The 13,641-nt window shown below is 53.6% G+C and overlaps 3 protein-coding genes across 5 annotated transcripts; 1 reads left to right on the top strand and 2 right to left on the bottom strand.

Moving 5' to 3' along the window:
- Positions 1-2,582: 2,582 nt before the first annotated feature.
- LTB4R2 (leukotriene B4 receptor 2) lies at positions 2,583-6,088 on the bottom strand. Its single transcript, XM_059181779.1, has 3 exons — positions 5,978-6,088; positions 4,157-4,266; positions 2,583-3,806 (listed from the first exon to the last, which is right to left on the bottom strand). The coding sequence occupies exon 3, from the start codon at positions 3,794-3,796 to the stop codon at positions 2,720-2,722; it is 1,077 nt and encodes a 358-aa protein (XP_059037762.1). The 5' UTR covers positions 3,797-3,806; positions 4,157-4,266; positions 5,978-6,088; the 3' UTR covers positions 2,583-2,719.
- On the top strand, positions 3,652-8,299 carry CIDEB (cell death inducing DFFA like effector b). Of its 2 annotated transcripts, XM_059181784.1 has the most exons (6): positions 3,652-3,771; positions 5,543-5,662; positions 5,997-6,141; positions 6,995-7,144; positions 7,380-7,570; positions 7,725-8,299. In XM_059181784.1, the coding sequence occupies exons 2-6, from the start codon at positions 5,622-5,624 to the stop codon at positions 7,861-7,863; spliced, it is 666 nt and encodes a 221-aa protein (XP_059037767.1). In that variant the 5' UTR covers positions 3,652-3,771; positions 5,543-5,621; the 3' UTR covers positions 7,864-8,299. The 2 variants fall into 2 exon arrangements, with proteins under 2 accessions (XP_059037767.1, XP_059037766.1); XM_059181783.1 differs by lacking the exon at positions 3,652-3,771 and having other exon boundaries at positions 5,390-5,662.
- Positions 8,282-13,621, bottom strand: NOP9 (NOP9 nucleolar protein). Of its 2 annotated transcripts, XM_059181771.1 has the most exons (10): positions 13,246-13,621; positions 12,570-13,028; positions 11,524-11,634; positions 11,143-11,284; positions 10,858-11,050; positions 10,083-10,223; positions 9,599-9,724; positions 9,206-9,442; positions 8,899-9,004; positions 8,282-8,560 (listed from the first exon to the last, which is right to left on the bottom strand). In XM_059181771.1, the coding sequence occupies exons 1-10, from the start codon at positions 13,490-13,492 to the stop codon at positions 8,403-8,405; spliced, it is 1,920 nt and encodes a 639-aa protein (XP_059037754.1). In that variant the 5' UTR covers positions 13,493-13,621; the 3' UTR covers positions 8,282-8,402. The 2 variants fall into 2 exon arrangements, with proteins under 2 accessions (XP_059037754.1, XP_059037755.1); XM_059181772.1 differs by lacking the exon at positions 9,206-9,442.
- Positions 13,622-13,641: the final 20 nt, after the last annotated feature.

The following is a 13,641-nucleotide window of genomic DNA, read 5'->3' as shown; positions in this document are numbered from 1 at the left end:
TGTGGCCTCAGATGCAGGTCTAGACTGGAGAGTTGGATAGAGTACTAAACTGTCATACAGGAGAAGGAGGGAGGGATGCCAAAGAAGGGAAATGGGCTCAGATTGAGAGGCCAGAATATGGTTATCTTTATTTATTTATTTATTAAAGATTTTATTTATTTATTTGGTAGAGATTACAAGTAGTAAGAGAGGCAGGCAGGAGGAAGCAGGCTCCCCGCTGAGCAGAGAGCCTGATGTGGGGCTTTATCCAGGACCCTGAGACCATGACCTGAGCTGAAGGCAGAGGTTTTAACCCACTGAGCCACCCAGGTGCCCCTATGGGTATCTTTATACCACTGTGTAAATAATGTAGATTTTTAGATTAATAGGAAGTGTAGGTTAGACCTTTGGCTAAGTTATAGGTTAGGGTTTAGGTAACATCAGGGCTTAAAGAGGACGGCATCCTGTCTTTGGCTTGGGTTCAAGTTGGAGGGGGAGGGCCCTCCTCCAGCACCTGCATCTGTTCCCTCATTTAAAGCGGTTGCTTCAGCTCTAGGTCAGTCAGTTCTCCCTTCCCTTTGGCAAAAGCTGAAGTCCAAAGTATCTCCTTAGTATCCCACAGAATTTCAGTTTCTGCCCCCTTCCCCAGCCACTTGCCTTGCACTTGCCCATGTGGCTTCCCTGCCACATGAATCTGGATTTAAGATCTGGGCACTGGTCAAAGAGGTCAGCAGCACCTCTTTCCTACCTTCCCATAGTTGGCTGTCAGGTCCCACCTTAGACACACAGAAAAAGTAGAGGCTGAGCACAAGGAGAGGAGGTAGCGGCAGTGATGCCTCATACCTGCCCTGCCAGGACGGGAAACCAGGAATGTGCAAGGAAGAAAAGCCCCCCCAAATGGTCACTCTTCTCCCTTCCTGGAGGGAAAGCAGTCTCCCGCTTTGACCTCTCCTGCAGGGGCTAATATCCGAAACATCTTTCCTTCAATCTGACTGTGAGACTTCCTGCTTCCCTGCCAACTCTGTCACTTGTCAGGAAAGATGCGGCCTGTGATGGTGGTCATGGAGGTCCTTACCCTTCGCAGCATGCCCACTTTCTCTGCTTTGAGGAAAGCCCAGTGCAGAGCCGACCCAGTAGCTGTGAGGCAGAGGATGTGATGCAAAGAAATGGGCTGAAACCGCAGCAGGAAGGCAGGGTTGAGGAAGGGCCTTCTGACCACAGTTGTGAGACGGGGACTTTGGAAGAGAGGAAGTTAGGGAGCCTCTGCCTCTGCACATGAGAGCCAGAAGAAGCCCCTGCCGTCCGTGTCTGGGGAGGTTCTGACTCAGGGCTCCAGGGTCAACCAGAGGCTCCATCTGATAGAAGCTGGGCTGTCTTTGCTTCCTGTCCCACATTACTCCCCACCTCCATGTCTCTCAATGGCTTTTCTTTCTCCACCCCAGACTAGTTTTTCTAAGCGTACTTCCTGACCCCCAAATCCAGAGCTCCACCCTGCCCCAGTTTGGGTGGCCCTGGCATGACCCTGAGGACTGAATTTCCTTAGCTATTTCTTGGCCTCTGCCTGGGTGGTGTAAACAAACAGTCACTAAAGCAGAACCTGGGGTGACGGTCCGAGGCAGCACTTAGGTAACCGGCCAGTGATGTTTGCCAGGGACTGAGGGGACTGGGACAAGAGGCTTTCAACACTAAAACTGGGAAAGTCTTGGGCTAACCAGATGAGATTGTCAATCTAGTGACCACATGTGTGTGCACGTGGACACCCTCTAAAAATGAATCCTATCCTACCTCCCCAAACCCCAAAGCGTCTGGATCCAAAATAGCTTCAGGACCTAGAGATGGAAAGACTCCCAAAGATGGGGGCCAAGAAGTATTGGAGAGTGCTGAGTTCTTGGGGGAGTCAAGATTTAGCAGAGAGAAAAAGGAGACAAAGGAGGGGGGTGCCTCCTTGAAAAATTCTTCCTGTCCTCCAGCCATCCACACCATTCCCCATACCTGCTCAACCCCAGGCCCCAAACGTCCCCAGGGTGAGCATGTGTAGGCTCCTGGGGTCCTTTTTGAGTCAGGCGACCTTTGGGGGAAGAGTCAGATTCAGAGGGGAAGACAAATATGACACCCAGGACTCCTTCCCCACTGTATTAGCCACAAGACGGGAAAACTTTCCTTCCAAGCCCCACGGATGGTCTTTCTTCTTCCAGAGCCAGGTTTTTCTCCCCTCAACTCTTTCAGACCCCAGAGAATGGATGCCGTCCCCATGTGTCATTCAACTACCCATAGCTTTCCTTTTTTTCTCCCTTTATTTCCAGAGTGGTTCAATGGGTTGGCCTGGGGGAACGAGGCCACCTGGGCTGGGGAGGACAAGTCAAGATGCCACTGAAGGCTGGCAGTGCCCAGCCTTGGGCTGACCCAGGAGAGAACCAGGTGGCTTGGGTACAAGTCAGGCATGATGAACCACCAGTGGGGGCATGCTTACACCATCACGTGATGCCCCCCCCCCTTTATTTCACAGTAGCTTTTGACAGCAAGTCAGCAGCTTTGGCACAGGGGCCCAGGACAACCTGCAAGCAGGCAACACCATCACCACTTGCAGTCACTCTGTTTGGAGGGAGCTGGGCCTGTCCAGAAAGATCCAAACTGTGGCCAGAGAAGGGTCCCCAAACCCTCCAGAGTGGTTCCTTGAGTTCTGGGGGAGGGGTGATGGAAGGGGACAGGGAAGAGGCAGGCCAAGTCATGGGCTTTGGTGTCAAGGATCCCATCCCTGACTGTCCCTTTCCACTCTGTCCCAGGGGTCTCCATCGCCCCGGCCCTGCCCCACCACTTTAAGCCGAGGGGTAGCTCGGAGCTCCATGGTCCCCTCCCTAGAGTTGCCGCCCCCTCGAGCCTCTCCCGAGCCCTCAAAGAGCCGCGTGAGGAAGCGGGGGCCGGCCCGGGGCAGCAGATCCCCGGCGGTGAAGACGTAGAGCACAGGGTTGATGCTGGAACTGAAGAAGGCCAGAGCGGTAGTCCCAGCTCGCGCCGCCTGGCCCGCCCCGCCCAGTCTCGCAAGGGCCCCGCCGGGCGGAGCCAGCGCGGCCGCCACCTGCAGGAGGTTGACGGCATGGTAGGGGGCCCACAGCAAGCCGAAGGCGAGCACTATGGCGCCGACCAGCCGGCCCACCCGAGTCCCATGCTGCCCAGCGCCCCAGCGGGCGCCCCGCAGCCGCGCCAGCGTCAGGCCGTAGCAACCGAGCACCAGCCCGAAGGGGAGCACGAAGGCTGTGAGCGTCTCCAGGCTCAGGTGGGCGGCGGCATGGGCCGGCGACGGGTGGCACAGCTGGCACACGCGGTCTCCCCACAGGTGGCGGTAGACGGCGGCCGGCGCGGCGAGCAGCAGCGCGGCCAGCCAGACGGCCAGGAGCAGGCGGCGGGCCAGGGCTGGGCTGCGCAGCCGGGGCGCCAGGAACGGCCGGGTGACGGCCAGGCAGCGTTGCAGGCTGAGCAGGCTGGTGAGTAGCACGCTGGCGTACATGCTGAGCGCGCACGCGTAGTACACCGCCTTGCAGCCCGCCTGGCCCAGCGGCCACGCCTGGCCCGCCAGGAAGGCCACGAAGAGAGGCGTGAGCAGCAGCACCGCGCCGTCGGCCAGCGCCAGGTGCAGCACGAGCGTGGCCGCCAGCGGTCGCCCCCGTGCGGGCCGCCAGCCCACCAAGCTCCACACGACGAAGCCGTTGCCGGGCAGCCCCAGCAGCGCCGCCAGCAGCAGGAGGGCCGTGCCCGTGACCCTCGAGGCCTTCCAGCTCAGCAGTGTCTCGTTCCCTGGGGGTCGGTAGCAGGCCAGCATTCTTCCACGCCTGGGGGGGTGGGCACGGAAAGGGCCATAGAAGGCATTGAGGGGGTGGGGCAAAGGCTCCTTCTGCCAGGGGAGAAGGGACTGTGTCTCCCCCGCCCTCCCTGTCTTCCGTCTAGGAGCCTTGACTTTACTTCCAGGTGGACCCTAGGCCCAGTTCAAACACTGCTTCTTGGGACCCAAATCCCTGCTGTCAGTCTGCTGACCACCCCCCACCTCCCAGTCTGATTCCCGGGCTCTCACTACCTCCACCTCCACCCTTGTAGCTGGGCCCTCCTTTGCCCAGCCCCATTCCTTCTACCTCAGCGAAGGTGAGTGGTGGGAAGTCCCAAGTGCATGAGCAGATCGACTTACCCAGTCGGGAGCTAGTAGGATCCTGGGCACATGAGGAGCCTGGGGAAGCTGAAAGCCACAGCCACAGTGGGTGATGTGCCTGCTCCTGTCCAACGCCTGTCAGGTTTGCCCTGTGAGATGAGAATGGGGAGGGACAAGGTGGAGCTCTTCTCCGGCCTTTCACTGGGGCCCCTCCGGCACTCTCCTCTTTCCCATCACTAACACGTCCAGGCGTGTGAGAGTCCGCCTCCCTAGGAAACAGGATAAGCTGCAGGGTACAGATTAGGTTCCCAGATCATGTAGGTGAGTAGGGACACTGCTGAGTCCTGAGTTGGGGTCCTGCCTCTGCATTCATTCCTCCCCCACTTCTGGCCCCAGTTGTCCCAGTCCTGCTGCCTGCCTGTTACATGCTCTCAGCCTTCCCGGGCCTGCACTTAGCAGAAAAGGTGACCCAGATTACTCATTCCCCTGGCTGCTCTGTCTTGGCCCATTTCCAGACTTCTGATCCTGCTGAGCCCTCGTTTTTCCTCAGTTTCCTACCTACTCCTCTCATCTCTAACCTCAGGCCCTGCTCCTGTCCTCCCCCAGCCCCCACCAGGGTCTCTCACTGGGCTATCAGTGACAACTTCCAGTCATGGTGCTGAGTTCTGGAGGACTCATGGAGGGGCTTATAACCTCCTTGAGGAATCACAACATACAACCTCCAAGACACCCTGCTACCAGGTTCCACCAGGATACAAGCTAGGAAGAAAAGAAATGGTGCATTGGTAGAACCATGCCGACAAGAAACTTCTCTGGGTGAAGAGGTCAGGCAAAGCCTGGAAATGCAGAAAATTCAGGCGGACCTGGTACACTGATAAAAATGGAAGTAAGGGGGAAGATACCTGCCCAGTCAACAGCTGGAACTGGGGGCTCCCAAGGAGCCAGGACACCAGTGCCCAAGCCCTGTCCACCATCCCACCCTCAGCCGGGCCTCCCTTTTCCAACAAAGCTGCAGTTTGTGGCTCTCACAGTAGGTGGCAGCAAGTCCAGCACAAATCACAGAACACCACTGAGGGCTGGGAGCCAAACAATCCCTAGAAATTCTCTCCATAGAAAGAAAAAGACCAGAGATCATTTCCTGTCCTCTTACATCATTCCCATTTATCCTCAGCACACGCTGCCAACACACACACACACACACACACACACACACACACACACACACACACACACAAGCTTCAGTGACTTTTGCAGGGAACTCTGGACCTCAATCCCTCCTCCATGAGGAACGCCAGGAACCTCCTTCTTTTCTCCCTCCCCTTTCCCTCCCCTTACACTTTGCCCTTATTACTGGCCTAGCAGGGGAGGCCAGAGTCTGGGGTGACTCATCCTCCATCTCACTGGGGCTGAGATCTAACAGAAAACACCACCACTTTGCACAGCAAAGAACCACGGAGCCCAGAAGTCACTGGGAGAGGCAACACTCCTGCTCCTTCCCTCCACCATGGAGTACCTCTCAGCCCTGAACCCCAGTGGCCTGCTCAGGTGATTTCTAACCCTCCTCTCTACCCTCCAATTCTGAGGATAGTGCTTGGCAACCAAATTCCATTCAGCCCCTAGGAGACTCAGAGACTCATGTACCCCTTCCCGTCTCCCCTCCCCACCACTTTCCACAGCGGGCTTGTCCAGCTATGGAACCACCACTCACCACCCCCACTCCATGGTCTCTCCCTCTCTCCCTAGGCTGCTCTGATCTCCAAACCTAGATCCCTCCCTAACTGGTGTTGGCCACCAGTCCTTTCTGGCTCTCTCCCACCCTCAATCATCCCCACTGCAGTCACCCAACTCCTCGTTCTAGACCTTTCTTCCCAACTACCAGATCGGTATCCAGTATGGGCTCTGAGTTTGGCCGGAAAGTCTGGACTTCAGCTTCACCACCCCAGCGACCTTTCCGAGTCTGTGATCACAAGCGGACCACGCGGAAAGGTCTAACAGCTGCCACCCGCCAGGAGCTGCTAGACAAGGTAAGTGAGCCAAATCGTGAAGTTTGTATTGCAGCGGCAGCCAGAGGGCTAGAGAAGAGTAAGAACTTGGAGTGAGCAGAAAGGCTGCCCCTCCCTCTGAGGACTAAAAGGGGGTGGGGGGAGAGGGTCAGCCCAATGACCAATGCTGTACTTGGATCAATTCATTTCTTTTCCAGGGGGTAGAGGAAGGAGTAGAAAGGGAGGGCATTCAGAAGTCAGTGTGGAGTGATTTGTATGCCAAATCACTGATTTGTGATTCCATCAGGACTGGCTGGTTTGCTAATGTCAAACTGTAGGAAGTTGTTCAATCTATCAAAACTTCAGTTTCTTCATCTACAAAAAGGAAATAAGGATACACCTTCCTTCTAGAGAGTTACTGAAAGGAGTCAAAGAGGACAATGTATGTAAAGTGCTACATAGATGTGTGACACTAAGACTCAAAAAGGTTAAAGGTCATTATTATTGAAAACAGCTCTGGAGGACTCTCTGAGGGGTTCGGGACAGTGAGGTAGGACACTGGAGATAAGACCGAAGGATGGACCTCAACAGAAGCAAGCGAGCTTTCTCAATTCCAAGCCAGTAGGAGTGGCTCAGAGGGGAGGAGCAGGAGAAGACAATGGCGTGGAGAATGACATAGGAACAATTAGGAAAAGAAGTCAACCCTTAGTGAGGGCCCACCAGCAACACCGAGAACAATGAGCGTGGGAGACATTTGAAGGGATAGCAGTTTTCCCAGAAGTAGAGTTGGCATATCAGCCAGTATCTAGGACCAACCAATGGATGCAGGGTCGCTGGAGGGGGAAGGGCATGACTAAGCTCTGCCCTTTCCCTCCTGCTTCCGGTGGCCGGGCAGGCATTGGAGGCCCTGCTCCTGAGCGGGATGCTAACACTGGTGCTGGAGGAGGATGGGACCGCTGTGGAGAGTGAAGACTTCTTCCAGCTTTTAGAGGATGACACATGCCTGATGGTGCTGGAGTGTGGGCAGAACTGGAGCCCCAGCAGGGTGAGAAGCCCACAGTGGGGCTGTTGTTGGCCACCAGTCCTTTCTGGCTCTCTCCTAGCTTCTCTAGCCCAACCATGATCTTGGGCAGAGGCACTGGGAGAGGCAAGGAGTTTGCCAACGACCCCTTATAGGGGACAAACAGTCCAGGCAAGGGTGGGTCTGACCCAGTGCTGCTGGGGCATAGTGGTAGCTCCCTGTGTGGGGGGTGCATTGCACTGATGGAGGTGCCCTACAGAGTGGGATGCGGTCATATGGCCTGGGCCGGGAGAAGCCCAAGCACAGCAAGGACATCGCCCGCATCACCTTCGACGTATACAAGCAAAACCCTCGAGACCTCTTTGGCAGCCTCAATATCAAAGCTACATTCTATGGGCTCTACTCCATGAGCTGTGACTTTCAAGGACTCGGCCCAAAGAAAGTACTCAGGTCAGAGACCACCAGGTCATGTCTCCCCATCCCCCTACAGTTGCAGCCCCCTAATTCCTTCTGCACTCACCTACCCCATTAGCTCTCCCTCGTGGAAAACCCCCTCGATGGCCTCCTCCCACCCATCTGACTCCATCTTGTCTCTGCCCTTCAGGGAGCTCCTCCGTTGGACCTCTGCACTGCTGCAAGGCCTAGGCCATATGCTGCTGGGAATTGCCTCCAGCCTCCGCCATGTAGTAGAAGGGACAGAGCAGTGGCACTGGCAGCGGCAGGGTCGCCTCCATCCCTATTGAGAAGAGGCTCTGAGCTTTCTACCCCTAGACTCATTCCAAGAGACACACTGTGAGGACTGTGACAGCATTGGCTTTGGAGATGTGAGGACAGTGCAGATGAGATGACTCACCTGATTTCCCCGCTGTCTTCTAAGCCCATTGTTATGGCATACCATTGTTAAGGCCTTCTAGTCCTAGCCTATACCATGTCCTGAAGAATGCTCTTTCCTTCCTAGCCATCTTTCAGGCCTCCCACTTACCCTGAAGGACCAAAGGCCCATCGGCATGCATTTCGATTCCACCTTGATCATTGCTACATCTCGATTCTTTGCACCTCCTCCTGCCCCTCAGCTTCCCAATGCACTGAATTCAGCTCTCTCTGCCTCTGAGACCTTGATTTCTTTATACCCTTCTTTCCCAAATAACAAAACAGTTCCAATAAAAATATAAAAAAGTATTTATTATAAAGGCTTTTGACTCCAACTTAAACTACAAAGGGGACAGGACAGATATGCCCTTTACCACTCCCCCATTACCACTGAGTCCGATATCCAAAGGCCTCAGTCTTCAAGTATTGAGTTCAAAGCCCGCCTCCGCTTGGCCACTGCCCCCTGCTGCTGTTCCCAAGCCTCTCGGCGCTTCAGGAAAGTAGTCAGGGCTACATTTCGAGCCACATGGTGGCCAAAAGGGTCTCTCATCAGCTCCTGGTTCCGCTCACCTGCAAATGGAACCACTCGTGTTCAGTATCGTCATGCCATCACCCACCATGCTCAAAGGGACTCTCCCTGAGTGAAGGCCCCTCCACGTTTCCTAGGCCCTGGGATGGTCTCAGAATAACTAATATCTCACTCTCTAAAGAGAAGCCAGGGGAGGCATGGGTGCACAGGGCTGCATAATCAACAGAGGAGAAGGGGAGGAGAGCAAACTGCTAAGAACTCATGGCCATCATCACCCTTTAGAAATAAAGTCTTTGCTAAATTTAAGTCCCTTCTCTAGCTACCCAGCTATCTGAAGTAAGAAAGTTTGGAAAGGTCAGAGAAAGGGGCCAGTACTCACCCAGCTCAGTAGCAATTTCCTTCCGGGCTCCCAAAGCTGCTCCACTCCAGATGGCATCTAGTACACGGCTGCCATGGCAACTACAAGCCAGAGCCACATATTGTCCCTGCAGTGAGACAAGCAAGGTAGGTCCCCTTAGGGCAGTCCACAAAGGTGTGCTGGGGAGGGCAAGGGGGAAGTGAAGTTTCCGAAGTCTACAGGTAGAGTCAAGAGAATCTGAGAACTACATATTCTCTCTCTGACTCTGAAGGGCAGTACTGGGGCAAGCTCATGTTCTCATAAATGGATGCTGGTGGGGGCACAGAACCTTTAGGGTCTTCAGCACACGGCGGCGCTGCTTGCGTGTCACAGAGGGGCTGCTCAAGACAGCATCAAGCACGTGTGAGCCAGCAGGGCTCTGGGCTAGAGTCAGAAGCTGTGGTCCCGTCAAGGCACACAGACTTTGAAGTATGATACCAGGACTAGAGAAATGCAACAGATGCTGGAGCAGGAGGGACCCCAGGACTGTCACGTCCCCCAGGGCCCTGGCTGTGGCCACGTCCACCTGGAAGGACAGAGAGAGGGCATTAGGAGACAGCCACTGAACTGCCATATCTGCCTGGATGAAGCCAGAGACCTCAACACCCTCACCACAAGGGTGAAGGACTTTTTAAACCCTGGCCCCCAGTTAGTCACTGGCTTGGCCCTGCTCCTACCTCACCTGGTGCTCTGCAGGCACCGCCCCCTCCTCCTCCAGCAGTCCATAGTACACCTCATAAGCCATCAGAGTGGCGAAGAGAGGCACACAGGCCACTTGCCGGGAAGAGGGCTCTGCACAGTGGAAGGCCTAGAGGGGAAGACAAAACATGATGAATCTGAGAACAACTCCATCCCTAACCCCGACTCTGTAGACAGGGGAAAGCATTCAAGAGACGTAGGAGTATAAACTGTGGGAAAGGGCAGGATCTCATCTGCCTTGCTGTATCCCCAGCCTCTATGCACATGACAAGGCTGAACAAACATTTAGTCTTTAAGTTGCTTAGTCCTAGGAGACAATTTTCATGCCATGGCTATGAGATGGGTTTGGCTTCATTTTGCTCCATATCTGTGAACTCCTCAGGAATGAGACCTTCTGAGACCAGCGATACAACCACCAAAGATAAGAATTTGAATGGAGGGCATAAACAGGTGGGGAGTAACATCACCTCCAGCAACAGCTGCAGGACCTGGGCTTGGTGGGCCCCAACTCTGCGACAGGCCCCCACAAGGGCAATGACCACCCCTGGGTGACCTTGAGCCAGCACAGCTTCCAGGGCAGGGCTCAGCTCCTCAAACACAGGTGACAGCTGAGGAGAGACACAGAAAGAAGAATATTTGGCATTTTGTACCAGTGGACTAAGTTATTCAGAGAAATCCTACTGAAAACTAAAAACATTAGATAAACATTGCCAATAGCAGCATTTTGGTTTGGTCACACAAAGTCCAGGACCAGGATGCAGTCTTCGAGGTACCCCCTCACTTGGGGGGAGCAGGGTACTTTAAATAGCCACCCTCTCAGATAAGAGAATAGTGGAATTAAATATGCCCTTCTTATTCCAACTCCCAACCCATGAGGTCACAGGCAAGCATGCATTGGTGCTAAGCAGCAAAAGCAAAAAGAAGCTGTGGCCACAGCTCCAGCACTCATACAGATCTGTCGCTAAGTAGCCAGGGTCTGAATGGACCATGGAACCTCAAGCTGCAAATCTGGATTAAGCCAGTCTCCTGCCAGGCACTTGAGAAGCTAACGCAAATCCTTTCTGGGAAGAAGGTACTTTTGTCCTAAGCTCTGAGAAAACCCCAGGAATAACCTTTCCAAGGGAACGGCCAGCACACAGTCAGAGACACCGAGGTAGGCACACGATAAAATAAAGCCCAATGAACAAGAACTAGCAGAAACAACAGGGTACAGAAAGAGATCCAGCCCCATTCTCAACTCACCAGCTCAGGGGTAGTAACAGCATCCAGTAAACGCTGCAAAGGGAAGTTGGCAATTGGGTGTGCAGCCAGGGCCTGTAGCTGCCCTTGGAAGTGATCTTCAAAGAGGCTCTGGAGCCTCAGGGGCTCCAATACCAGCAGGACCTGCTCCAGGAGTCTGGAGCTTGTCTGATCCCGCAGAAATAGCAGCAGGGGGCTATGGACAAGGAGAAGGTGATCAGGCAGCCTTACTCTACTTCACCTAAAATACCCGCGTCACTCCATTCACTTCACACAGTCTGAGCATACCTGCCATCTGCTGAGGGGTTGCGGCTACTCAGATAGCTGATCACAGCACTGCAGACATGAGCACAAAACTGGGGCAGTTTGCGGTGTAAGACTTGTAAGGCCACTTGAAGGCAGAAGCTGGAGATCTTGTCAGTGATAAATACTATGGAGAGAGCAGAAATAATCAAAACAGCTCTTCCAAAATCCAGACAATGTGTACAATCTCAAACCTCAAACAGTAAGGTACCAGGGACTATAGACATAAAGGCTCTATACAAAGTCTGCAATATAAACCAGATCAGATTCGAAGAGAAATATGACTGATCTAAGTTAGGGCTTTGCATGATGACAATCACCTCCAGAAAAATGGGTCCTAGACCCTCCTTCTCTTAGCCTCCTTACCAGCAATGTCCTTCAGGAAGCAAGAGCTCAGGTCCTGAAGGCAATTCAAGAAAGTTTCAGGGACCTCAAAATCAGTTGGCTTACATTCCCGAGCCGGGACCCTTTGTGCATCTGAAAGAAGAACAAAAACCTGTGCAGTTCTGGGATCAAAAAGGACCAACAGGAGGGAGAATGAGTCCATAGGTGATCAAAGATTTGGCTTGGAGATGCAGCATATGTATGAATCTGTCTTCTCATCTGGATGACTGAACTGAGACCATGTTTCTGTTTTAATTTTTCTAAATTTCAACCAGCTCTCCAGTGGTCCACAAGAGATAGGCCAAACTCTCAATCAGGAATTCAAGCTGTTCAGAAATCAGGCCTCCTTTAAACTCTAACCTTATTTCCCAGAGTTTTTTAAAATGTAGGGCACTGCCTATGACTGCATCATGAAATCACTTTAGTGGATCTTAACCAGGTCTTTTTCAATGGAACAAAACAGAATAAAATAAAACAGAGAAGGGGCGCCTGGGTGGTTCAGTCATTAAGTGTCTGCCTGCCTTCAACTCAGGTCATGATCCCAGGTTCCTAGGACTGAGCCATGCAATGGGCTCCCTGGTTGGCGGGAAGCCTGCTTCTCCCTCTCCCTCTGACCCTGCTCGTGTTCCCTCTCTTGCTGCATCTCTATCAAATAAATAAATAAAATCAGAGGAAAAATATCAATTAATAATATTGTTTCTCAAAGTTCTGGTTTGAGTCCAGTATCTATATACATACACATAGGCAGTTCGGTGATGTTTTTAAAAAAAATTACATAAGTTGTGGTCAAAAAGAAATTGACATCCATTGCCCAAATGAATTACCCCATTCCACTAGCTGTCCCTCAAACACACAGATGCAGCCTCACCTCTGGGCCTTTGTTCACACTAATTTTTGGTTTGTTAAGCTTTGTTCTCATTTCTCTGCTAATTCTTCAAAGTCATGAGGAATTACTCCTCTGCTTACTCTCTCCTTTTGGACTTCCTAAACTCTCCTCTAGGTCCACTTTCCTCTCTTGTAATACTTACCAGGTGACTGAGAGCCACGGTGTCTGGTTCTCTCAGACTCCAGAAGAGTCCCTCCCAACACCTGCAGCAGAGTTCTAACCACGAAGCTGGCATGTATGTCTCCACAGTAAAAAGGAAAATCATCACACACTTCAGAGGCTAGTCCCAAAACCAGCTCCTCCAGGGTCTCCAAGGGACCATCCTTGCCATTCTCCTCCTCCTCCAAGTCCTCCTCCTCCTCCTGTGCCGGGCTCCCCAGCAATCGAGGCAGCTGCAGCAAAGCACTCTGCAATACATGCACCCCGCATCGATGACAAGCCACAGAGCGCAAGCTGGAGCGCAAAGCAGCCCAGACTCGACAGAGCGGTTTCAGGGGACTGAATCCCAACAGTTCCTGCATAATCTCACTGCCAGTCCTGTGTGTGGCCAAGGCTAGGGCCTGAGCCTCCACTTCCTTCAAAACATTGTGCACCATCAGTTCTGGATAGACAAGAAAAGAAATATTTTAGAGACTGAGAGGAAAAGAGTTTATGTTCCATCAGTTAACCGAGTGAGGGAGAGAGGGGGGAGCGCTAAAGAGGGTATGGGAGGTGAGACTAAGTCCCTTCGCCCTGGGGACCCATGAAAATTTCCCTTCCTGTCCTGGAATTTATGCCCAACGAAACCCTCCTAGTCCCACCCTGCAGTTGCTCCCCACCTCGTTCTTCTCCGGTCTCGGGAGCTTCTTTCAGCGCGGACAGCGCCCGGCGGAAATACCCGAGAGCTTCGCAACTCAGGTGAGAGTGCGCATCGAGTGCCGGCTCCGAGCTCCCGTCCGGAGGCGAACTGGATGGCCGCTGGCGGCCTGGTCGGGGGCGCCCCGATCCCTTGGCCCCGCGCCCTCGTTTGCCACCTGCTGGGAACCGGCGCCCCGCCTTGTTGGGGGAGCGCGGACCCAGCCCCATGGGTGCTAAAACCAGTGTCCGTCCGCCAAAGCTTTCCCAGCGAAAAGGGGACCTCAAGCAGCCAGGCGCGTGCAGGGACTGGAGCGCACGGAGTTTAGAAACGCGGTCGCGCTCAGGGAGCCGCGTATACGTCATAGTCCCGCGACAGC

Source organism: Mustela lutreola, chromosome 7 (genome assembly GCF_030435805.1).
Source record: "Mustela lutreola isolate mMusLut2 chromosome 7, mMusLut2.pri, whole genome shotgun sequence".
NCBI lineage: Eukaryota > Metazoa > Chordata > Mammalia > Carnivora > Mustelidae > Mustela > Mustela lutreola.
The sequence above is the reverse complement of the archived record's forward strand: the minus strand, read 5'-3'. Positions and strand labels throughout refer to the sequence as shown.

Excerpts from the sequence above, each read along its gene's own strand:
- CIDEB (XM_059181784.1), top strand. The coding sequence starts at position 5,622 with ATGGAGTACCTCTCAGCCCTGAACCCCAGTGGCCTGCTCAG. Across the intron at positions 6,142-6,994 it reads GCCAGGAGCTGCTAGACAAG|GCATTGGAGGCCCTGCTCCT; the intron begins GTAAGTGAGCCA and ends GTGGCCGGGCAG. Across the intron at positions 7,571-7,724 it reads GGCCCAAAGAAAGTACTCAG|GGAGCTCCTCCGTTGGACCT; the intron begins GTCAGAGACCAC and ends TCTGCCCTTCAG.
- LTB4R2 (XM_059181779.1), bottom strand. The coding sequence starts at position 3,796 with ATGCTGGCCTGCTACCGACCCCCAGGGAACGAGACACTGCTGAGCTGG.
- NOP9 (XM_059181771.1), bottom strand. The coding sequence starts at position 13,492 with ATGGGGCTGGGTCCGCGCTCCCCCAACAAGGCGGGGCGCCGGTTCCCA. Across the intron at positions 11,635-12,569 it reads CCGTGGCTCTCAGTCACCTG|ATGCACAAAGGGTCCCGGCT; the intron begins GTAAGTATTACA and ends TTCTTCTTTCAG. Across the intron at positions 8,561-8,898 it reads GGAAATTGCTACTGAGCTGG|GTGAGCGGAACCAGGAGCTG; the intron begins GTGAGTACTGGC and ends TTCCATTTGCAG.